This window comes from Trypanosoma brucei, chromosome 9 (assembly GCF_000210295.1).
Source record: "Trypanosoma brucei gambiense DAL972 chromosome 9, complete sequence".
Lineage (NCBI taxonomy): Eukaryota > Euglenozoa > Kinetoplastea > Trypanosomatida > Trypanosomatidae > Trypanosoma > Trypanosoma brucei.
This window is the reverse complement of record NC_026742.1, coordinates 1,872,599-1,896,231: the sequence shown is the minus strand read 5'-3', so window position 1 is coordinate 1,896,231 and position 23,633 is coordinate 1,872,599. Positions and strand designations below refer to the sequence as shown.

Here is a 23,633-nt window from a genome sequence, read left to right as displayed (position 1 = left end):
TTTGAACACATTTGTATGGGGCCAGCGTTTTCTTTCTTGCCTCTGTTCCTTTTCTGGTTGTACTACCCCTGAACTCGCCTCTCAGTGTGCGATTATTTTTCTTTCCGCTGTTGCGTTGGTGCCCGTGAATTTTTCATCGCCCCTTCTTCCACTTGAACCACCTATCCTTTGTTGCGTGCACATATATGCACAGGCATCGTAACAAAGACGATGCTCCACCCCAATTTCAGACGTCAGGGTTCTTAATTCACTTAAACCCCATGATGTACACGTACTTTTGCGTATCCCCATTTCCCTTTTCTCTCGGTTGGTTTCTTTTGTTTATATCCAAATGTGTGCCTCCAGAGGGGGGAGGAAAGGAGGTGCGACTTTGAGAAGGGCACTGGTTGCCAAGGGTAATTCTCTGGGACGTGGGAGGGGGGGAAGGGGGACACCGACCTGTACTTAGTTGATTACAGAAGTAGAGTGGACTGGCGTAGAACTTTTGAAGGACACCAGATATCGTCATGCGGGTAACATTGGAGGAGAGGGATCTGCATATCGCTTTCAGTGTTTCTTTGGCTACAATTGGACTTGTCTTTTTGGTGCAACATGTTGCGTCCACCGTATCCCGGCTTCCGTCGTGGTTCATAAACCTCCGATGGCATTACATTAGTCTCATATGTCTACCTGTTTGCTTGCTGGTCTCCTTGTCACTCTCCAGCATCTCATGGTTTCTTGTATCGGCTGGGGCGGGGCTTGCACTGGTTTCTGGGGTGAGGACGTGGGAGCGTGGCGCTACCACCTTCTTATTCTGTTTCCTCTTGGCCGGTCAGTGTTTGGAGCAGCTCAGCCACACCGTTCACGTCACACTTCCACCTAAGGCTAGGACATGGACCTCACGGTACCGTGGACAAATAGCCCTTTGGCCAACGGGGGAAGCCACCGGTCCGGAACATCTTCTCGTGATGTACAACGACGTGACGTTGACACGGCAGCCATGCAGCGGGGCGGTTGCTGGTACAATTCCCACTCAAGCCGGCGCCGTGACACGACAACTAGGCATGCGGCGTCACACTTTAGTTTCATTTGCCACCAACACCCGCATCGGTTCCATGGAGAGTTGTCTTGGTGATGGTGCTAACGGAGGTTTCCTGCCTTTGCACCAGGTGGCTCTTCTCGGAGAAAGTGGTCGGTTGGAAGATGTCACTCTGCGTTGTGGCCTCCCTTCGAGTGCTAGGGATGGCAATAGCAACGGGAAAACCTTTTCCCGTTGCTTAACCCTGGACGCCAGCACAACATTTGAAAACGTTACCGTAGAGTTTTATGCTGATGGCAACTTCAAGGCTGTGGTTAGCATTCTCCATGCAGACAAATGTGCTGACGCTTTGTCGCAACTGCAGGCGGTTGGTAAGTCGATTCTCAAGGACGAGATTGACGTTTTGCTGTGCCTTCCTAGTGCGGTGAGTCATCGCTTCTCGAAGCTCGTGGGGGATCCTACCCTTGTCCCGACGGCGTTAAGGGCTGAAGTACCATATTTCTTTCGCTGCGTATGGTATTTACCCATGGCAGTGCGGAACATACCCGAAGGCGCTGCATTCATCGCCGACCGTGTCGTCATCCCCATCGCAGCTACAGTAGTCGCAAATTCTCTTGCTTTCGTCCAAACGATAATTTGGACGTGCTGGAACCTCATGCCGGACGTCCTTCAGCTATTGGAGGACGTGGGCGTGTTTGTGACGGGAGCGTACTGTCGCGCTGTGAAGGGCACTAACTCGACTTTGTGTGCGAAATCTCTCCTGGAGCACGCTGAAGACCAGCGCTTTCAACTTGGTGTTAGGTCTGTCGATTGTGTCTTCGAGACGGTCCGGTTGGTGCTGGATGCGTTGGAGCTCGTCCCGGGTCTTTGGCGCGTGCTTCTTTGGACTTTGCGCGCAGAGTGGCATTTGGTGTTGTACTGCCTAAATATTGTACAAGTGATTTTGACAGTGGTCGTACGCTGGCCGTTACAGACACTGTACGGTGCACTGCAGCTTACTTTATCCTGGATGCTTCAAACGCTGTCGCTTTTTTTTCTGGATTACGACTTGTCTCGCATTGGGGACGCCCTCTGCTCTCCGCTTGCATATCTGTATCGCTTGCAGAAGGAGTTGCTTGCTGCGGAGGCACAGGCTGCGTGGGGGCTGCTGTGGTGGTTTTTCTCGGGTGTTTGCAGGATGGTCAATGTGTTCTTTGCCACCGTTTGTGCTGTTTGTAACGGCCTATTCTGCGTAGTGTCTCTCTACACTGGCACGACATTTTGCACCCACTCTTTTGTGGCACTCATTCAGACGGCCATTGTTTTGATAGCCATGCGAAATGAATTACACGACATCGCCACCCGTGATGGTACGGGCTACACAAGCTTTGTGGGCCGTTGGCCTGGTGGCAAATACATGGTCATGCTGACGTTGTTTGCTAAGCTGCACTCCGTGGTGCTTTTGAGGTACACTGTTGCGCACACGGTTCTGATATTTACACTCTTTGGGTTGTCAGTTGTTGGTGTACTATCTAAATTGTACAACTTGACTCTGTATATAGCCTTTCCATGGGTTTCAACCACTGTCTTCCTTGAGTTCTTCACAGCAGATCCACGATGGTCAACCGTAGCGTGGGTGTCCGCGGCGAAAGGGCTCGTTGCCATTCTTCTCGATCGCACGATTGGCGACTTTACCGCCTACCTTGTGGGGGAAGTGTTCTTCGTGCTTGGGGTTGTGTTTACAGGGGCTGCTTTTGTATGGGGGTGTCAGAAGGAGCTGCCTTTACTGGCCCTCCGTGTGCTGCTGCGGCTTCCACTTGACAGCTCTAGCGAGTCTAGCACCACCGGCGCCAAACTCAATACTACGCCTCAGCCCGATGTTGGTAGGGCAGTCTTTTTGGACGATGCGACAGGTGCGGAGATGACAAAGGGTGAAATAATGCTTCCCGATGTTGTGGAGGTGGTAGACGACACTGGCAAGGAGGAAGCTACGGAGTGCAACAAGGACGTGCAGTAGTTTGCCTTGTTAGCTCCATGTTGAGTGTAATTCGTAGTTGTGCTTTGTTTTCCTTTTTTTTTTTTTGGGGGGGTGATAGTTGTGGTGGTGAAAGTGGGTGTGAGGGTTGTCTGATGTTTGTTGTTGTTGTTGTTTTTCCACTGCGGTTTGCGGAAAAGCAGTCTGAGAGTTCTAGGTTTGTTTGTTTTTGTGTGTGCGTACCAGTTGTTACTCGATGGACTTCTGCATCGAGTGGTGCTGTTCTTTGCCGAGCCACTCTTCCCCATGATACGACCCGACCACGTGTATATATACGTATATGTGGAGCTGCTGCTCTGCTTTTGATGTGTAGCCTGGGCTTTGAACGGGGATTAAACGAACGTGAGTGCTTGTTTATGATGTACATTCCTCCCTTTGTCCCGTTATATCGTTGAGTGCGCAGTCTGAAGAGAGACAGTGCTACTTCCTTCTCGTACGATTTCATTTTCCGTCAACACAGAGACAGTGTGAGCAGTTAGGTTTGCGCGCGACCACATTTGCAACTGTAAGCAAGTTGGGAGGAGTGTAGAATGAGGTGCACGGCATCCGGTCTGCCCCCCTCATTTATCACGGCGGTACGGTCTGGTTTTGACGCTTTCGTCCATTTGCAACGACATCGCTTTGCCTCGTACGTGGAATTGCCCGATGGTCAACCCCGTGAGATGAAGGCGCTTTGGGGAGAACAAACTTCTGCTGCTGCGACCCCGGAAACTCTTTGCCAGTGGTCGGACCTCTTCTTTTTGCGGCTCAAGGCGGTTAGTGACGAGGTGCCTTTTGATCTGACGGTTGGGGTTGTGTGGGAGCTTGTCTCTATCGTGCTTGGCGTCCTCGAAGGGTGTGGCGACGACGGCCTCGTGGTGAATGGGTTGTACGTGGATTGGTATCGTTCCAGGTTCGTGCACCCTGAAGGTGTGGAACAGATTCTTAACGAGCTCAGCTCGTCAACACCTGGAAAAGAGGGCGTCCTCATGGAGATCGTTGGACCATGCATGGTCGCTATGCAGCGCTGCTTTCTGGCAGGGTTGTTTCCAATCAGTGCGCAACTCCTCAGCACATTTATGGAATACTTGCGCACTTTCAGTTTGGATATATTCAGTGCAGAGGAGGAGAGCGCGCTGGCGGATGTCATTCACTTGTTGCTCCACCCACCAGCTAGCGGTGTAGTGCACGCTGCCTGGGCAGACACCGCGAACCGGTTACTTGTTGACTGTAAGCGTATCTTAGGGAATGCGAACAGGAAGGGTGGCGTCGCAATGCAGGTGGCGCAGCAGTTGAAGTCCCTTTGCCTAGATCTCCTTCTCATGGTTAGTGGGGATGCAGCGCTGGTGTTGCATATGTGTTGCCTGCTTAATCTTGATGTGGTGGATTACGTAGCCGCTGTTTGCGTGGTTTGTGGGCCGCCCATGACGTTGCAACAGATGCATCACTTGTTCCGCACGGCTTGGGATTCATGGGAAGGTACGGTGAAGGGACCGTGGTACGTCGCCGTCGTGGAACAGCTACTTGGCTGCCGGTGCGTGGCTGATGTAGTTGGTGTTATGCAGTTTGTACGCGATGCAGTGCGTCGAAATGAGCATATTCAGTCGGTTCCGGCCACCGGAAGACTGAAGGGCCAGGATGGTGATAGCAACTTTGTTTCTAGCCCAGTTTCGAGCATTGCTAGTCTAGGTGAAGATGTTGGTGATGGCAGTGAGGATGTGTCGGGTGTTTATGGGGAGGATGTTAGCATCACTGACAGTGGAGATGACCATCTGTTGGGAGATGCGGTTGAGTTGCCCATGGGAGGCAAAAGTCTTCGTGGCTTTTCTTTACTTTTCATGGCAGCACACGTGGCCGACATCTGTGCACCTCCCATGGGCGCACCTGTGGATCAAATTTCTGTCACCTTCACCCGAAATGAGCTCATTAGGGACTACGTTGAACTCTTCAGGTGGCATCCACTTCTGTGGCGTACGGCAGCTACTTACACAGTGTACTCACCCTTCATGAATCCTGCTGAGCTCTACCGCACCGTGATTGGCCAGACATCGAACGCGGTGCGTGATCGGTACACGTCTTTGTCCCTCCAAACGTTTATCCAGACATCGTGGGAGGATAACAGTCCTTTTCAGGTTGCTCTCCGTCGACTGCTGCACGACAAATATCCGGCGAGTGCTACCGTAAGCAGGTGGATTAGCGCCGTTGATTTCTACAGGCACAAGGCCGTTGACGTACTTAACAGAAAGTTGATCCGTGAAAAGATGACGTGTGGCGACACTGCGTCCGCTGTGTGGCTTGCGTTGGAGAGCCAACAGTCTAAATCCGTTCAGGTACATTTTGAGGAGATCCTGCGCACTCCCAACGCCCTGTTGTCAGACGAGGTGCAACGTGTGGGTCAAGCGTTGAGCAGCTCATTTATTTCTGTCGATGCGAGTCAAAACCTACGCATGCTGAATGTCCTGTGCGCATGTGCGGCCCTATTTGAGTATCGCAAAGCCTGTGCTAGCGCACAACGAGGCGGCGGATCCACCGCCAGTTTACCTGTTGGGGTCGTGCAGCACTTACTTCGTGCAGCTGACAGAGTTCTTCAGTGTGCAGCTTCGGTTCGCATGCATCCGGAGGTGATTCTTTCCGTGCTGGATCGTGCGGCTAGCATTGCAATCAACCTTCCTCGTTCTCTGCGGCCACGGACACTCCTCCCACGGCTTAGTAGCGCGTTGGAGCTTATGTTCGCGGCTCACTCGGGAAATCTAGCCAGCTACAACGTCAAAGCGGCACCCATTCGTGAGAAGCTGATGAGGCTTCTATAGGGGATAAGTGTGGCTGCATGTCTAGACCCTTGTGTGATGTCTTGTATAGAGTGGAGGAAACGACCTACATATATATATATATATATATTCATCTCCATTTCCGATCATTTATGATTTCCTATTCCTGGGCACACGTGGTAGTATTTGTGCCCACTTGTGTTTACTGGAAAGTATGATCTTCTCTGCTCCCCCTTATTTCTTACAGATTTTGTCTCTTTCCTTCCTTCTCCATTTATGGGATCGCAACCGCTGTGTTGTTGCAGACAGTTTTACTGATCGCAAAGGGTGGGGGTAGAACGAGGCTATGCATGCGTAAAGGTGATGTGAGTTTAGAGTTGAGGTACACCTACGAAGGAATTGGGTGAACTCACGGCTTGTAATGCATAACGGGATGAATTCGAAAAAATAGATAAATAAAAGTGCATGCGAGTGAATGAGGAGGGGGGGGGGTTGGGGTGCAAAGTACTGTTCAGCAGTAAGCGAGCAGTAACTGGACACATGCAAGTAAGGAGTAGTGGGGGGGGGAGTTGTGAGGAGACAGCCTTCTGCGCTGTCATCACGTCCCGTTCCTTTGACGATTACTGTTACTGACGATAATCCTTGGTGCATTTGTGCCCCCGGTTGCAATATTGCTTGTTCCTTTTCCTTATCTTTTCGTAATTCATCTCTTTTTGTTTCCTTTTACTCTAGCTGTCTTTGCCTATTCCGTTGGCGTCCTGACGCTGGCACACTGAGCGGGAAGCAAAAGAGGGTGTGCTTCAGAACGTCAAATACACTGCATTCGTAGTAGGGCGACTCTTATAGAAGATTTGCCCCTGAAACTCGGGCATAAATGTGGAAGCAGCGTCGGAATGATCAGCAGTTCATCCGACCAATGGCTCTGGGTATTATAACCGTGCTGTTTGTTCTTTGTTTATGGTTTGGTTACCACCACGGCTCCTGTGCGGCGGAATCTCGTTCAACACAGGGGGAAGCCGCGCGTCGGCTGCTGAGAAAGAAAGAGCTAAAGGAATGTAGTGATGATTGCAACGAACTTACCGAGAAGGTTTTAAGACTTAACACAGAGATTGGGGCGGTTCTTGCTGAAAGCGCTAAGTTTGAGGAGGAGATAAAAGAAGTTACTGAGAGGGGTACCGGTGCCGATAATGATAGGGAGAGTTGCCCCGTGTTCCAGGGGGCGGCGGAGCATACTGGTGGTTCGTCCACAACATCTGGTGCGGGGCCGAGGTCGGAGAAACCAATACCTGCATCAGTCCCTTCGTCGCGAGATTCGAAAGAACGTGTGAGCCCTTTGAAGAAGGCACTAGATAGCAGCCGACAAATGTACAAACGTGTGTGTGGTAGGACTCCCGGTTGTACGATTCTTTCGGATGAATCATTGCTGCAACACCGAGGCGGCCTCAGGGGTTAGGTGAAGTCAAGTGATGGTAAAGCTGGAGTTTGAGTTTGCCAATTCAGACTAGTCTCTTGCAAAGTTTTTTTTTTTTCAGCGGGGTGTGAGAAAAGTTTGAACCGGCAGGGTCCGAGGTCCTGCCGCACTTGTTCTCCCTTTCGTGTGGCAGTCTCAACTCCCCGCTGGTTTGTGACGTTCACACGATGAAACAACTGCAGTGCGCCGGGTAGCAGAGACAGGCATCGCCCGTCGGCGCTGTGAAAACAGTGGATTAATATGCTTTTTTGCCACGTGGACGAATGTCACAAAAGTAGAGGAAGGGGGACATGTACGCTAACGCAAGCGCATATTCCGCTGTGCGTGCCTTCCTAATGTTTCGTATCCGAGGGTTGGCCCTGGTCAGTTAGCGAGCATTGCATTTGCCGCTTATGAGACGGCAGGCATCTCGAGACACTCGCAAAAAATGTTGTTTTCCTCGCAAGTTTGGGTGAGTCATTGCCTCTTCACCCCAGCTTCGTTTTATGCACGTTTTCATTCGGCCCCCAACGTCCTTCCCCCTTGTTTATCTGTTTTTTGGAGTGGTTCATGTTGATTATGTTTTGTATTTCCCTTGTGAGTTCGTTGTGTCTGCGTGTTGGAGTAGTCGCCTGGTACGCATGTGTGTGAGTAATTTGAGAGAGGGAGGTTGCTGAACTCCCTTAACGCATCTTTTTTGTTAGTATTGTGTTACTGTTGTTTCTGGCTGCGAAGGTGAGGCCAGATTACACTCATCTATTTTTCACTTTTTTTGATATTTGTTCTCACTGCCACGGAACTGGGTGAAAATGTAGTGGTTGGCATTTATTGTAAGGACACCAGGAAAGAGCAACGTGACCGCTAAAAATCATTATAATTTTTCTGTTGTGTCTTTCTTCTTAGAGGAGAGAGTTGCGAGAGCCCATAGTCATACAGACCGTGGAGATATTGTTCTCGAAAGCGTGTGCAACACAGGCTGACGATTGGATTCAAAGCTTGTGGTTGGGTGAGTTTGTACGTACTCAGCATTTAATACTCCCTGCTTAACTCCCTTGCGCTTGGATCAGAATAGTTGAGTTGTTCGGGAAAAGAGGGTGAAGCATTTAAGATAAAATACAGAAAGCAATGGACGCAGCTCTCGCTTTGCTATTTGGACAGGTTGCGACCGCAGTCCTGCCTTATGTGGTTAACAGCATTGGCAGGGTTCCACGGCCGAAGCGCGTGGATGTAAAGAAGGCGATGGGAGAGGCGCACCAATGTCGTCCAGTGGTTCCTTACCGGGCTCCCAGACCCTACACGGAGGGACGTGTGAAGGCACTCTTCATTGGAATCAACTACACGGGCTCGAGTGCACAACTCGGTGGGTGTGTTAATGACGTGATGCATATGCTTCAAACACTGCAGAGAATTGAGTTCCCCATATCTGAGTGCTGCATCCTTGTGGATGACCGCCGCTTTCCAAACTTCACGGCCATGCCAACCCGTGAGAACATTATCAAGTACATGGCATGGCTTGTGTACGATGTACGCCCAGGGGACGTTTTGTTTTTCCACTTCTCTGGACATGGAGCGGAGACGAAGGGAGGACGTGACTCGAACGAAAAGATGGACCAGTGCCTTGTGCCCTTAGACTACGATAAGGCAGGCGCCATTCTAGATGATGATTTGTTTGAACTGATGATCAAGGGGCTACCGGCCGGCGTGCGCATGACCGCAGTGTTTGACTGCTGTCATTCCGCCTCGTTGCTGGACCTCCCCTTTGCATTCGTGGCCGGCAGGAATGTCTCATCTAACCAGCGACACGAAATGCGGATGGTACGGAAGGATAACTACTCTCGGGGTGATGTGGTAATGTTCAGTGGCTGTGAAGACTCTGGGACAAGTGCGGACGTAACCAACACTTCGTCCTTCGGTAACGGAACCGTAGCTGCGGGCGGCGCGGCTACGCAGGCCTTCACTTGGGCATTACTTAATACTACAGGATACAGCTACATCGACATATTTATGAAGACGAGGGAGGTGCTTCGCCAGAAGGGCTATAAGCAGGTACCACAATTATCAAGCTCAAAACCGGTTGACTTGTACAAGCAATTTTCTCTCTTTGGCCCCCTTACCATGAACGCAAGCCTGGTGCAGCATTTGCCTCAGGAGTATGTTCAACCGTGGGCGCCCCATCCGGCATATCAACAACCACACGAAGCAACACTCCCTGCTTCCGTATCTCAGCCACACTCTCAGCCAGTAATGGGGATCCCTGTTGCATCAACCAGCAACGGTAAATCAAATCCGGGGGTTTCTGACGGAGGAAGGGCTTCAGGAGAGGTTTACCCACCGACGCAGTACCCATCATCGCACCCGGCGCCCCAACAACAGGCGTATTATCAACCACCACAACAGGCGTATTACCAACCACCACAACAGGCGTATTACCAACCACCACAACAGGCGTATTATCAACCACCACAACAGGCGTATTACCAACCGGAACCACACCATCAGCCAGCCCCGCCGCCACCACCAAAGAAAGAAAATAAACCGGCGCGACCCGGATACCCGATGAGCTATTGTATGAAATTTTCGCAGGGTAAACCCGGCCGCAAGTGAGCGAGTTGACCCCTGGGGAGATGTCTATGACCCACCCTTCCCACCGTTTTTTAATTTCTTTATGACACACCGGAAGTGGACGGTTTAGTTTTCACCCCCTTATCCTTCCTTTGTCCTTAATGACTAGTGAGTGGGATGGTAGGAATGTTGTTGAGGGTTTACTGACTATCCATCGTAGGGGTAGTGGGGGACTGTATTTGCATATATCATATATATGTATGCTAGTCGCATTGGTCCTATTTTTTTATTTTTAGAGAAAAAATCCGCCAGTGAGTTGTTGTTCTGCTTCTACGTTTATTCATTCGAAGGCGCGTATGCACATCCAGAGATAAATAAATATAGTATTACGACATTGTTCAACGTGTGTAGAAAGCGTGACTTTATAGTCATATCATTAAGCGAGGCAGAGGAAACGACCAAGCAGTTTCTTTTTTAAAAAATATTTACCCCTACTCTCTTGTCCCCGTTTTGCTGATGCGAATATGGGACGGTTCTTCCTTATTCGTGAGGGGGGGGGGGAGAGAGTCTCAGTTACCGGTAAGATAACTTGAGTTACCTTACCGGTAGTGGTGCATCGTCCCATTGTTTTGTTGTTGCACGATCATCCACTAGATGATGGTGCGTGCACAAGGGTGGCATGGTTGGGTAAAGATATTGAACTCCCTCCCCGTCTGTTTCTCCCTTCCTCTTACTCTTTACTTATTCCCAAGTGCAATTGCATACACCCGGAAGGGGTTTTGGTCATGTGACCACTTCCGACTTTTCCCTATTAGCTACTGTTTTCTGCTTCCTTTATTTCCGTCGCTTGCTTTGATCCCTCATGTTGTACAGGGCTTTTACCACGAGCGTGTGCAGTACTACTTTTTTTTTTCCTTTTCACTTTGCTCGTTACCAATCCCTTTGCTACTTAGTGTTAGGGGCGAGGAGGAAGGGGGTTTACTCATCAATAAGTGGTCAACGGAAAGGAGACGAAAAGGGAGGGGGGAAAAATAGTGCGGGTACTTTTATCATTATTAGACTCGCAAATGTTCCGGCGGTTTATTCCATGTATGAGGAGCGGTGCAGCGGGCCCGCTTCGTGCCGTGGTGACCACTGCTCGTAGGTTTCAGGGCACGAAATCTGGAGGTGGCAGCGGTCGGGAGGAGGCATCAACGGAGGGCGTTGCTCCTGAAGTCAGCCCCAGTTCTGATAAGAGTTCGTCAATTACGAACGTAAATATGGGTGTGGAGAGGAGAGAGGGGTTCCTCGAACCATCGGATGACGTGGTGCTGGAGTATGCTCGGCACGCCTTGGCAAGGGATGGAAGGGACAAGGAGCCTGAGGCTCTTATTTGGCGGTGGGATACAACGTACCCTCCCATTCTTTCGAGAGGGAAGCAAAACTTCTACGACTACACAGATGATATTCCCACCCATGTGAAACCCTTTTGGCATCACGAGTACTACCAGCAACGCGAGTACTTCCGCCTGCAGCGTGCGAAACTTCCCCTGAAGGAACGTGTGAAAACTTGGAGCGCCGTTGTGTTCTGCATCTCACTAGTGGGTGGGGTGCTGACCTTCTTTCGAATATGGGTGGAGCAACCGAAGGAAGTGCGACAGCTCAGGGAGGAGCTCCTTCAGCAAACGTACGGCAGGGTGCTTGAACTCGCTGCCGGTCACGGACAGAACATTGGGGCGTACCCATACGCTGTCCATGAGATTGTTATGTGTGATGCAAACGCCCAGCAGCTTCAGGCCATTCGGTATCGCATACCACAGACGGCATATCCCAAGTATGACGTGCGCCGTGTGCGCTCAGAGAACCTTGAGATGTTTGCTGATGGTGAGTTTGACTGCGTAGTTGACATGTTTGGACTGTGTTCGCTTCATGATCCTCTCAAGGCTCTACGGCAGATGCAGCGCGTCGTTAAATCAAGTGGTCTTATTCTTCTACTTGAGCACGGCAAAAGCCCGTATTTACCAATCAACTGGTTTCTCGACTATTTTGAGGAGCGACACAGCGTAAACACACACGGCTGTAAGTGGAATTCACCTATTAGGGAGTACTTGAAGGAGTCACGTCTGGAAATAAAGGAACTTAGGAATATGCACTATGGAACGACGTATTACGTCGTAGCGTACCCGGAGGTACTTGAGGCGCTTAGTGCTCGTGGTGGGTCACCAGACGTCCAAAAACCCAGGGAATAGGTTACGTTGCGATGGGAGCGCAGGGGAGACAATCGCAGGGGTTTTGGTCGATGTGCTGCCGAGGCTTTGTCGTTGTCGTTGTCGTTGTTGTTGTTGCGATGGAGGTGTTGGTTGGTTGGTTGGTTGGTGAAGGGAAGAATATTTTCAACTTTATCGTCAGTCATTTACACTTACATATAATACTGTTTTATTTTTTCCTGTATTTCTATATGCTTCGCTGCGTGATTATTATTGCGTAACCGCAGTGTCGTAAAAAGATTGTGTATGCGTGGGAATGGGCACGCGTAGGTGGTGTTACAGTAACCCTCGAAGTCCCTGAGCGGGCACTATCGCTTCGTCTGAGAAAAAAAAATATGTGTCATTCAGCTGCACACCGATGGTTTTCTCATTAGTCTATCTTCGTCTTATCATTTGTTTACTCCTTCATTTATTTGTTTATTCATATGTCCCTTCCCGACGTTATAACCTCTTTTATCCCACTGAGGGGGTGTTTGTGTATCGCACTGCGTCGGGGATACGTTCGGTAAGTTTTGTTATAACGGACAAGAGTTCAAGGTGTTGCTTTCCACTGCTAATTTCTCGCGTTTTCTTAGTGACGAGCCATATCTGCGTTTCGTTTATTTTATATTTTTTCTTTCTGTTCCTTTCTCTCTTTCGCTCCGCTTTCACCACTCCCCCAGGCCTGGTCAACGTACACATACGTATATCAATAATTCATTATATATTTATATGAGCGAGTGGGAAGTAGATGAGTGTTGTGATCCACAGCATATGATTCTCCTGTTGGAGCCAAAGAATGCGCAGCGGGAGTTTCCCCCTCACCACACGCTTTGTGCATCCTGTTTGGTTGATCGATTCGACAAACTTCCCGCGTTGCACGTCGTGCAGACTTTACAGGATATCATGCTATCGTTACAATACACCTTTTCCCCAGTGCTTGTCAAACACCGCACGAACTCCCTGCACGAAAGCTCCTTTGTCGACGTCCCTGCACAGGGTTGCTTGTCGTCGCCACCGTGGGATTTACTCTTGCGATTCGCGGGTTTGTTGCAGGATCTCGGGGCGAAGATTTGCCGTTGCATCTCGCTTCACCACCACATGCCGCTGTACAAAGCCGGTCTGTCGGTGCTTGCTCTTGTTTTTACTCTGCTTGAGGAAGCAACAGAGAGTGGCCTTTTTTGTCACACGGAGTGTCTTGGTATGGATGGGCGCAGTTACGACTTTACTGTCCAGGGACATACAACGCTGTTGTCGCAGCCGCCAGTGGGTCTCTCGATATGCCTATGCGAAACAGTCCTTGCTGGGTTATCAGAGGAGGTAAAAGTCACAGCGGATGATTTCTCCGTTCCTCTGCCGCTTCTTTTGCTAACGGACCTGGCGGAGGCGAGTCCCCCTTTTCTGTGGTGTGTTGCGGAGCACTGCGTGCCACACATGTGTTCTCTCACTACAGCACTGACAGATGCGTTCCGAGTGGAGATCTTGCTTTATCTGCTCCACCTGGCCTTCGAGGCGTGCGCCAAACACCCTGTATGGCTCGAGAGTCTAGCAAATGCACTCCCTGCTTCTTCGTGGGGTGTTCGGAGGTCACCTTTCTTGACCTATCTTACGTGGGCGTTGGAAACGTTTCGTGGGGAGGAGCCGGTAGTTGCGAATGCTCTTTACCTCACGCGTTTCGTTTTGCAGTACGGGACAACGCGTACGGCGCTGTTTACTACCACCCCTCTGCCGCACCATGATGCTGCTGCTGGCACTGCGGGCGGCAAGAGTGATAGCTACGGATTGCCTTTGAGCGACGCGCTGGGGCTTGCGCGTAACTTAATTATTTTGCTGCTGCATCTTAATGGAGATGTTGTGGTGGCAGCGGCTGAGGCGCTAAGAGAGCTATTTGTGGAGAAGCCTCTCTTGGGTGAATGCCCTGATCTGTCTGATTACATTATTGAAGCACTGAGAACCGCCTCAGCTGATACAGCGCCTGCTTTGGTGGGACTGCTAAACAACCTACCAAGTGGTAGTGTGCCCTACGGACCGTTGTTGTGCGTATTGTTTGAGGTTTCATCTATCAGTGGGAAGGCATTTGAGGACGCGGTGAGAGGCCCGCACTTCGTGGACGCCGTTATTGACCGCCATACCAACCTTAACGATGTCGCCGAAAAAATAGTGCGCAGCGTGCGCGATGGAAGTTCCGTATCCTTCCACTGCTTTCTGTTGGAATGTCTCTGTCTTGAGCGAGCATGCAAACATGAGAATTGTGGAGGCGCCTCTCTTCTTCCTGAAACTATTTCTATGTTGACAAACACTTTGTTGCACGTCGTGTGGGAGCTCTGCGGGGAGGCTACGGCGGGTACTGAAGCGGGTGGTAACTACCACGCTGACCAGCAGTTGTTCCCCAGCGAATTCCGTACAATCCCGTGCGGGGCGCTCCACAGTCTTATTTGTGTGGCGGCCTTTTTGCTTCCTGGGTGTGAAGTGCTGCTCATGCAGTTGGTTGTAGGCCTTCTGGGGGAGGCACTACGTCAGTTTCAGATACGGAATGACGGAGGTATACCGGATACCAGACTCGTGTTTGACAGTAGTTTGGGTGATGCCATCTTGAAGATGGGGTCCACCGTGATTAGACGTCTCGTTGGTAAGGGAGACGACTTCGGCATAGGTGACAGTCAGCTCGAACAAAAGGTGTGCCACCTTCTCCGGGGCAACCTCCTGACGTTGCTGCTCAGCGTACCGTCTTCGTTCTCAGATCTCCGCGTTAGTGTCATGAATGATTTCCTGCTTTTAGCTCCTGCAAATCGTGACTTGACGGGGGAAGATGGACAGATTTACTTTACCTTCGTGAAAGGGGCTGATGGCTTAATGTCTCCGCAACTGCTTGTCAATAACTCCTTGCGCCGGCACCCACACTGGGCGGCTTCGTTTCTGTTAGCCCTAGCCACCGCGGGATGTGAGCAGCCACTGGGGAGTGGGCAGCTCGATTCCTTTTTATTTGAACAGCTCTCGCTTGTTCCGCTCTTCACTGAAGGTGCGAGGCAGGTGTTTGCGTCGGGTGGTTATAGTGGTGCGTACAGGACGGGTGATGATGTAATTCCAAGCAAGGACCGCTGTTCCGTGGCCGAGTTTTCCGCTTTGAAGGTATCTTTGGCAATCCATAAGTGGGGGGGAGAGCAACCACAACGTGATATTTCTCATTTAAACGCCTGCGTTTCTGTCAGTGGTGCTTCTGTCGTATCAGAGGAGCTACGTCTATCGCACCTGCAGATGTTCCGTTCCGCAGAACCCCAATGGTTAGAAGCGCTAGGGGCTCGAACGTGGGGCAAGGCACTGCTGGCTGCCCTTGTTTCAAGTGCCATCATTCAAATTGAGAGTGATAGGGAACAGGGACGCATAGAAGAAGCACATGATTATCTCTTCACCGGTTCCCAACATCGAGACAAGGATCAGGTTACTCTTTGTTCCCTTGTTGTGAATCATGCTGCTGGCTGCGGGTTGTTTTTGTCATTGCTGTTTAACACGCTGCGGCGGCGTACTGCCTCAAATGACCACCCGCTCAGTTGCCGCATCATTTCTTTCTTGTGTCGATGTTTACATGCAGAGGAAAGTACTGATACCACGGTGATTATTGAGTTCGTTCGCTTACTTCTCGAGCAGCACCTGACACCACTGCTACTCTACAGGGAAGCCGCGCCGTTTTTGGTAGGGCATGCTGCACGGCTTGTTGCTTTGTCGCTTTCTCGGCTTCCCGTGAGTGTGGCGAGCTGCTGCGACCACACACTTTTCAAATGGGCACTTCAGAACGTGAGGCAACCGAGTGGACAAGTGTACATGTGGATGACGATATTTCTCTTGCTGAGACGTGCGCATCGTAGCGAGTTTGCTCTACGTCATGAGGTGGAGCTGGGGGCGGAGTTAAACCACATGGTGAAGGGCGGGGATGTGTCTCCCTGTATTGAAGCAGCGAGGGCAACGGTCTGTTGGATGGTGGAGGGTGAAATGATGCGCTGTGGGGTTGGCCGGCACCACTCTGCTGTTCAAATCCCATTAAACGAGTGGTCCAAAGTTGCGCCGGGAAATTTAACGTTGCGTGCGTTTGTAATCTGCAGCGTTGAACATCGCATGAAGTGTTGTTGGTCTTCCGCGATGAACCAATTTTTGGAAGTGGCGGCGCCACTGCTTCTCACGTGGGTAAGCGAATTGATGTTTTACCACTGCGAGACCGTTGCTGCATCTCGTGTGTGCCACGAGCTGTTGGGGAAATTCCCGCACTTATCATGCTCTCTAGAGGCTTTGGGCCTTTTTTTTCTGCTTACCGGAGTAGTGGTTGCTGGTACCAGGTCTGAGAAGCAGGGAAATGATCCGGTACATTCCGTGGGTGTAGCTGAGGGTGGCTGGGTGTTTGCGGCCCTTCTAAACGCTTGGCCCTCATGGGCAGAAGCGGGTGGGCTTCGGGAGGCGGTTGCCGTGTTTCTCTCAGGACTGGGGGAGGAATCCAAACTGTGTAACGGTGCCAAGCGACCGCGTGAGTTACTGGTTTCGGGTAGTGCTGCAACTGTTGCTCAGTTCAATCGCCCGTCTCTAAATGTTTATGAAGCGGTGCGGGCAGTCCTTGAGGCGTGTGAGTTGCAAGCGGAGCGTTGTGGACCGTTTCCCGTCAACCGCGCAAAAGATTTCTACTTGCGTTGGCCGGTAGAGGCAATAAGTATCGATATGGAGCGCGATATCGTGTTCAGAGCTGCAGAAGGTGGTGGTGAGCTCATGGTTGCTTCCTGAAAGATTTGTGTGGTGCGCTCCAACCAGCCACTGAGCCCCCCCTGTGACTGTGCCACTGGTTTCTCTCTTTTATTTTTTGTGTTTGTTTAAGCGTGTTCATTTTTTTTTTCGTGTCACTTGCAAGGATACCAACGTGAAGCAGGTTGCTGCCGTTAGGCCTCGGCAAACATCCATTTTTTTAAATTTTCACATTCGTAGCCGAATGTTTTCGATTTATTCATTGTTTAGTTTAAAACTTATTACTGTTCTCTAGCGTCCCATCTTTTTTCACAATCTATCTTACTTCAACACAGACATACAGAGTGAGTTTAGTTTTCGGGGTGTGGAAAGGTTTTGGAAGCACTTACTGTGTTCTCCCGTTTTCTTCCTGCGTGATATGAGATGTTCAATTCTCGAGATTTCTGTGCCCTTTTTGTGATTTCACTCGATTTTTTTTGTTTTGCGTGCTCAGTTTTGTGGATGCCACATCTTCTAATGCAAATGCATACATATATGTGACCTTGCTAGCATTTTACTCTTTCGTTTTTGTTTTTTGTCCCATTGTTTTTTTATTTTCATTTTATTTTTCTCCACTAACGTCACCCACATACCCGCGGCGTGATGGTGATAAGGTAAAGTGCATTCTTTTTTTTTAAAGGCCATTTGCCCGTGTCAGACATCGGGCGGTGGTTTCTGTGTCAAGTAATACTCGCACTACACCACGAAGCAGCGAATACGTATTATCATTGCGCTTGTGTGCAGGGAGTGGTAGGGAAAGAGACATATCACATTGCGTATCTACTGGGAGAAGAGAGTAGGTGACTTGTACACAAACTCATCGTTTTCTAGTGATGGATGACACTCGCATCAATTGGATTCTCGAGAACCGCAGCAAGTACTACGAGGTGTTGCAAGTTCCCAAAGATGCGGATGAGAGAACCATTCGACGCAGCTACCATAGTTTAGTTCTTCAGCTTCATCCCGATAAGAACCCAAATAACCCGAGGGCAAGAGAGGCATTCTGCGCCGTCGCCCGCTCTTACGAAGTGTTAATGGATGGGAAATTGAGATATGTTTACGATACCCATGGTGAAGAGGTTTTAAATAGGTGGGAATCATCGGAGCTGTTCTCATTGTCAGAAGTCGCACTCCGTCTCGTGCACTGCGCGTCAGCTAAGGTGCTTTACCACGCAGCGTGCCGCATTCATGCCACCGAAACTCTCTGTGAAAAATTTTCATGGACGGAGCCATTTTTGCCGCAGGGGCATAACGACATGTTTGAGATAAGATTTAAGGTGAAGCGCAGGGCGTCTAGGCGGCTTGGCGAAAGAAATTTTCTAGTGGTTCTGCTCATGTTTATACTTGCCACACTAAAGACCCCTGTATTGGACGCGTGGGAAAGGTATGGAAGAATAGAAGGGACCGGTGGGAATACTTACAGTAGTTTGGCTGGTAGCGGTCGTGATGGAGACGTCGGCGCTACATTTGTTTACAGTGCGGCAACAGAAGGTGGAGTGAAGGGCGTTACCGTCTGGCGGCCCTCAACAGTGAGTGAGGCGATAGCCCGGAAGCTTGTGCAGCAGTGGATTGAGGAGGTGTGTCCTGTGGAGTTACTCTTAGCTTGGGCGTCGCGAGAGCGCTACGAGGTGACCGCTACGATTCGTGTGCGGAGGGGGCTAAAAGCTGTGAAGGCCCCTGATCGCCCCGCGAAGAGGAAGTGGCCACGCAAGTTGTGGAGTCCGAAGTTCAATGACACGTTTTCCGTGACATCGGCGGATCAGCTGTTCGTTTCCTCTTCACTTTGTGTTTTAACTGATTGAAGGAGCGCCCGGTATTCGCGTCAAGGCTCCCGTACAAGCCGAAGTTGTCGCGAACAATACCCCCCTTTCAACTCGCACTCCGTTCGTTTGTGAGTTTTTGCTCACTCGTAATGGGGAGTGTGCGTTCCGTTATTGGAGGGAGGTTTCTTTGTTCTCCCTTCCGGTTTCTGGACGTCTCCCAACCCTCTTCTTTTTAATTTGCATTTCGAGTGTGTGTTTTGTTGTTGTATTTGTTTTGCTATTTTATGTGTGTGGTATCGACATGAGTGCGGCAAGTTTCATCTTTTTGTTCCTTTGTTTTTTTTTTATTTTTCAATCCTGTCCACCGGTTCTTGCAGCGAGGTGAGGGTGGAATACATATCACTCCTACGGAATGGATGGGCGGATTAAAGGCCTCTTCAGAGCCGCGTGCAGCGATACGATGACGCCGTGGGAGGCTGCCCTTCAAGTTGTTTACACCCTCCTTGGGCCCAGTCGTAGCACGTGCGATGTTGGGCTTTTTCACGAGGCGGTAAGCGAATGCATGCGGGTTTGTTTACTGCATCGCAAAGCGTCTGAGGCCCTTCGCGTCCACGGGCTGTTGAACCGTTGTGGACACGCGATGGAGTGGCATCCCCGAAAGTTGCGACGCCCCCCTTCGGCATCGGCGGGTTTAAGCCCCAAGTCGCTGCAGGGGCTTTCTAGTGATGAACTTGCTTTATTGGCACTGCGTCAGCAACCCCACCGCGTACATCAAAGTATGATTGTGGCTGAAATTATAGCAGCTGAGCGTGGGGACTGTGTTGGTGATGTTGGTATTGAGGCTGCCGTGGCACAGTGTAGTTTGGACACTTCGTGCGGCGGTGACAGTGTTGTCAGGACATGGTTTCCCACTAAAGGTGGTGCTGCAGGGATTTATTCAATAGCAGGCTTGGAACTGACACAGCTATCGGAAGCAGAGCAGTTCCGCATTCAGTTTCAACAAAATATACAGCTACTACGCACCACGCAGCGATTAGGTGGTCAGCTGGGTCTTTATTATCTTCTTTCGCAGATGCGTCGCGTGGTGGAAGACGTCCGTCTCGCATCAGAGGTTGAAATTGAGCCTCTTATAGACCTTGGTCGTGCGGTGCTGAACCACCCGCTGGTCTTCACGACACCCACAAGCGAGTTGGCTCGAGAACGACTGTTGTTTGAAGACTTTGGTCGTTTTGCTGGTAGTGAGGGTTTGAGTAGCATACAAGAGAAGAAGCTTGCCTCTCTTGAGGCCCTCACCGAGTCCATGCGGCCGCTATGTAAACAACCATTGAAGTTTATGCATTGCGTCACAGCATCGTGGGATGCACTTTTTATACGTCGGGCTGCGGCCACGTTGGTTCTCCCTGGCGAGGCTCACGACGTTCTACCGCGGCGTTACAGCATGAGGGCGAGGACCGATTCCCGAGTTGGCCAACGAAGAAGCAAGGAACCCGAGGAGAATAGGCTAGGTGCGTCTCGATGGACGGACCCAAACGATGAAGTGTTTGGTGGTACAGATATTGAAGGTGCAGCAGAGCGCGTTGAATTTATTATTCGCCGCCGACTTCATCACGACATTGTGGTACCCGACTCTTGTTTCGTTCTTCAACACTTTAACCGCCTGCTACAGCTTGCAAAACATCGCGAGGTTGTTGTACCGTACTCTGTCCTCCTCGACATCGCCCATTCTGCGCTGGAGGATCAGGGCTCTCGGCGTTTCCACTCACGTCGTGTGCTTCTGGCATTGATGCATAACACCACCACTAAACAAACGGCACTGGAGAGTAACCGTCCGCTGAGCCCCTATTCAATATCCATGAAGGAGCACTGTGGTGGTGTTACTCTGCTTGGCCTCCAGGATGAAGTGGCTCTATTGGAGGAAAGTCAAGAAAGATTCTTCTTGGCTCCTGATTCTGCGCGGGTTGAGCCAAGTTGCTCCAACCCCCCATTGTTGAGTGATGCCCATTATGCGAGTGTGCTCGTTGCAAAGCAATTGGAAAAGATTGTCTCTGTAACAAATGGGCGACTAACAGGCGAATCGGCATCCGTCAAGGGACAGGGCGAATTGGACCTTTTAGTTTCAGGTGTCGTTGAAGCCATGACGGAGGAAAAGTGGGGAAGCAACAACAGTCAAAGCTCGAGTTTTCTCAAACATCATAGTGACCATAACGAAAGAAACATATGCGATGGTGACGGCACTGGTCCCCCAGTGCTTTTTAAGTCATCCCGCTTGCGCTCCTCCCGGGCACGCACACCTGTTATTGTGGCAACAACAAATGGGAGCACACGTCGTGCTGCTTTCATGGTTGGGTTGCCGATGTATCCCTCAGTGAGTGTTGTGTAACTTCATCTGGTGGATGTTTTTTTTTTTTTTGCTTTTGCATGTGTGTTTTGTAGGAGTTTGCTTTGAGAAAGTGGAGCCCTCACAGAGGCGAATCTATTCGAATCGAGTTGTTGAATGTATGAGGGGTGGATGCGAGTGTTGCTGTCATCGTCGCTCCCCTTTTGTGTTTCTCCTTTCTAGTTGTGTGTATATTTATATATTTGGTTTTCTATTTGCTGTTGATTTACAATAGCGATAACCAGTTATTGTGAAGGCTGGAGCGTTTGCTCCGTTATGTGTTGCTGGTGTGTGGGACCCCTTGGTTCTCTCAAAGTTGTCCCTTTCGGGCGCGAATTTTTTTATCCGCATGAGCCCCTTGTTGATAAGTATAGTTCCTTCCGTATATTTGCTCGTTTAGTGTCTACACAGCTGTGGGAGCAAATATGTTTATATATTTGTTAATTTTTCCTCTTTCTTTTCTTTTTTACTTTCTTCTTTTCAATCCACCTACTTCTATTACGATGCGCGTACAAAGCAGCCAGTGGTATTATCTATTATTACTCACAAAAAGGGAAATTGGTTTCCTTGCAGTGTTACCATTTGTTTCCGTTAACGTGTGAGGTGAACCCCGTACCAGTTGTATTCTCCAGACGGCGGCAAATATATACGCTCTAAGAGAGGGAGAGAGAAAAAGAAACTATAAGCACTTTAAATGTTCCGCAGGTCCTGCATATCAGCTTTCCAACCCACGGCATTCCTTCGCGTATCGCTGGTCTTTAAGCAACTTGAAGGTTCCAACCCATTAACTGTAAAGGACAGACCCGTGAATTCATGGTCCGACGAATTTCTAAAACCACCCGTATCGAAGGAGATGGCAGACAAGTACGGCCGATACGCCAAATACTCCGACCCAACGTTGTGTTCAGTGGATACCTCTTCTGAGGTTGTTCTCAACACATATCCGGAGGGATCTCGTGAGGGACGCATTGAGGCCACAGCCGGCGTCGCTCTCAAGGATTACGACGCTTCCATGTGGGACGAGGAGTTCTTCCGCAAGTACATATTGAAACCAAAGTTGCCTAATGAATTAGAGGACCGTGCGCGCGTCACAGACTATGCGCTGAATTCTGCATTGTTGGGATTTGTTATTCTTATGGTGCGGTATGCCGTGTTGCCGCTGTGGTACGTTGGACAGCCGGCCATGTCCATGGTTGGTCAAATGAACATTGAGGCTGAGGTGGGTGAGCTAGAGGACCGTGAATGCAAGACTGTAGTATGGCGGGGCAAACCCGTGTTTGTTTATCGCCGCTCAGAGCGCCAAATGAATGATGTGCTGGGGACTCCACTCAGTGCACTGAAGCATCCCGAAACGGACGAGGCCCGCTTCCCTGACCATCGTGAAATGGCTGTTGTCATCGCTATTTGCACTCATCTCGGGTGCATTCCCATTCCTAACGAGGGTCTCTTTGGTGGCTTCTTCTGTCCGTGTCACGGCAGTCATTACGACGCTTCAGGTCGTATTCGTCAAGGTCCCGCCCCTCTTAACTTGGAGGTACCGCCGTACCGCTGGGTGGATGATAAGACGATATATTTGGGAAAACTATAGGGAAAGCGATGCAGTTCTTCAGGATATGCGTTCATGATTTTTTTTTCTTTTTTTTTTGTGTGTGTGTGTCTGTGTGAGCAAGATATTTCTCCATTTTCTTCCTTTTCCTTTTCGTAATGGTTAAGTGTACGCGCATGTTTGCGTGGCCATGTTGGTGCATATGTATCTTTATTGGCATTTAATAGAAGGGGGTACCGGAAAAAAAGATAGGATGAACATACATGGAAGTTGTAGTAGTGAAAGAGTGATGAAGGTGTAAAGGGAGGAAGAAAGGGGGGGGGAAAGTAAGAGTGATGGTGAGAGTTTGGAATTTGTTAGCGTGTGATGATGATGATGATGAAATCTTAATCCTACTGTTATCACGCTAAATGTTTAATTTTTTTTTTTATTTCCTTTTTTCCCCCGCCTTTTCATCCGCACTTACAGGAATGATGCAGGGGTGGTGGTATTATGGGAGCAAAGGGGGAAGGTAAAAGCAAAAAAGGAACAAAATTACGTGCGTATGTATCCCTGATTTTGATGGTAGTCTTAGCCACGTCAATTATCATGATTAGCGCTAACAGGCCATTATGGCTATCGCTATGAGAACCGCCATCGTTGGCGTATATATATATATATATATATATATATGTACCTCGTCTCGTATGTAAAACCGTTATTTGTTCAATTCTAGTGGAGTAGGATAACAACAAAGGAAAAGGAAAGTGCTTGATAATGGGGGAGCTTTAAAAGAAGAAGAGGGAAGGAAAAGAAAAAAGAAATGGAATGAAGATGAGGAAAGGGTAGATCTAAAGGGGGAGAGGGGAAATATTATCACGTTAGGGTGTTGGCAACCAAGTGTTTAGGAGGATGTGGAATGAAGGTTTGAGTATGTTGCAATTTTTTAGCAGCGTATGCATATGCTTTTTTTCATTCACCTCTTTCCTCTTGCTGTAGGAGGGTTTCTCATCCACATCTTATTTATTTTTACTTTGTTTTGTTTAGACATATTTCTTTTATTGATTTTGTCTCGCTTTACAATGCCACCACTTTGATGGCATTTGTAGTAGTCTATTTGTTTGTTTGTTTGTTTGTTTGTTTGTTTGTGTGTGTTTTCTGATGCCCATATGCAATAACATACATATCTGT

General features: G+C 49.7%; 11 protein-coding genes across 11 annotated transcripts; all 11 read left to right on the top strand.

Moving 5' to 3' along the window:
• Positions 1-506: 506 nt before the first annotated feature.
• Positions 507-3,014, top strand: TbgDal_IX8970 (hypothetical protein, conserved; the record flags this gene model as incomplete). Its single annotated transcript, XM_011778785.1, has 1 exon — positions 507-3,014. One exon carries the CDS (start codon positions 507-509, stop codon positions 3,012-3,014), a length of 2,508 nt encoding a protein of 835 aa, XP_011777087.1.
• A 17-nt stretch (positions 3,015-3,031) lies between these two features.
• On the top strand, positions 3,032-3,427 carry TbgDal_IX8960 (conserved hypothetical protein, unlikely; the record flags this gene model as incomplete). The annotated part of the gene is made up of 1 exon (XM_011778784.1): positions 3,032-3,427. The coding sequence occupies one exon, from the start codon at positions 3,032-3,034 to the stop codon at positions 3,425-3,427; it is 396 nt and encodes a 131-aa protein (XP_011777086.1).
• A 135-nt stretch (positions 3,428-3,562) lies between these two features.
• Positions 3,563-5,821, top strand: TbgDal_IX8950 (hypothetical protein, conserved; the record flags this gene model as incomplete). The annotated part of the gene is made up of 1 exon (XM_011778783.1): positions 3,563-5,821. The coding sequence occupies one exon, from the start codon at positions 3,563-3,565 to the stop codon at positions 5,819-5,821; it is 2,259 nt and encodes a 752-aa protein (XP_011777085.1).
• An 832-nt stretch (positions 5,822-6,653) lies between these two features.
• Positions 6,654-7,232, top strand: TbgDal_IX8940 (hypothetical protein, conserved; the record flags this gene model as incomplete). The annotated part of the gene is made up of 1 exon (XM_011778782.1): positions 6,654-7,232. The coding sequence occupies one exon, from the start codon at positions 6,654-6,656 to the stop codon at positions 7,230-7,232; it is 579 nt and encodes a 192-aa protein (XP_011777084.1).
• Positions 7,233-8,354: 1,122 nt separating this feature from the next.
• On the top strand, positions 8,355-9,833 carry TbgDal_IX8930 (metacaspase 5, putative; the record flags this gene model as incomplete). The annotated part of the gene is made up of 1 exon (XM_011778781.1): positions 8,355-9,833. One exon carries the CDS (start codon positions 8,355-8,357, stop codon positions 9,831-9,833), a length of 1,479 nt encoding a protein of 492 aa, XP_011777083.1.
• Positions 9,834-10,445: 612 nt separating this feature from the next.
• On the top strand, positions 10,446-10,826 carry TbgDal_IX8920 (conserved hypothetical protein, unlikely; the record flags this gene model as incomplete). Its single annotated transcript, XM_011778780.1, has 1 exon — positions 10,446-10,826. The coding sequence occupies one exon, from the start codon at positions 10,446-10,448 to the stop codon at positions 10,824-10,826; it is 381 nt and encodes a 126-aa protein (XP_011777082.1).
• A 32-nt stretch (positions 10,827-10,858) lies between these two features.
• Positions 10,859-12,019, top strand: TbgDal_IX8910 (hypothetical protein, conserved; the record flags this gene model as incomplete). Its single annotated transcript, XM_011778779.1, has 1 exon — positions 10,859-12,019. The coding sequence occupies one exon, from the start codon at positions 10,859-10,861 to the stop codon at positions 12,017-12,019; it is 1,161 nt and encodes a 386-aa protein (XP_011777081.1).
• A 729-nt stretch (positions 12,020-12,748) lies between these two features.
• On the top strand, positions 12,749-16,780 carry TbgDal_IX8900 (hypothetical protein, conserved; the record flags this gene model as incomplete). Its single annotated transcript, XM_011778778.1, has 1 exon — positions 12,749-16,780. One exon carries the CDS (start codon positions 12,749-12,751, stop codon positions 16,778-16,780), a length of 4,032 nt encoding a protein of 1,343 aa, XP_011777080.1.
• Positions 16,781-17,610: 830 nt separating this feature from the next.
• On the top strand, positions 17,611-18,579 carry TbgDal_IX8890 (chaperone protein DNAj, putative; the record flags this gene model as incomplete). The annotated part of the gene is made up of 1 exon (XM_011778777.1): positions 17,611-18,579. One exon carries the CDS (start codon positions 17,611-17,613, stop codon positions 18,577-18,579), a length of 969 nt encoding a protein of 322 aa, XP_011777079.1.
• Positions 18,580-18,952: 373 nt separating this feature from the next.
• On the top strand, positions 18,953-20,920 carry TbgDal_IX8880 (hypothetical protein, conserved; the record flags this gene model as incomplete). The annotated part of the gene is made up of 1 exon (XM_011778776.1): positions 18,953-20,920. One exon carries the CDS (start codon positions 18,953-18,955, stop codon positions 20,918-20,920), a length of 1,968 nt encoding a protein of 655 aa, XP_011777078.1.
• A 691-nt stretch (positions 20,921-21,611) lies between these two features.
• TbgDal_IX8870 (reiske iron-sulfur protein, mitochondrial precursor) lies at positions 21,612-22,505 on the top strand (the record flags this gene model as incomplete). Its single annotated transcript, XM_011778775.1, has 1 exon — positions 21,612-22,505. One exon carries the CDS (start codon positions 21,612-21,614, stop codon positions 22,503-22,505), a length of 894 nt encoding a protein of 297 aa, XP_011777077.1.
• Positions 22,506-23,633: the final 1,128 nt, after the last annotated feature.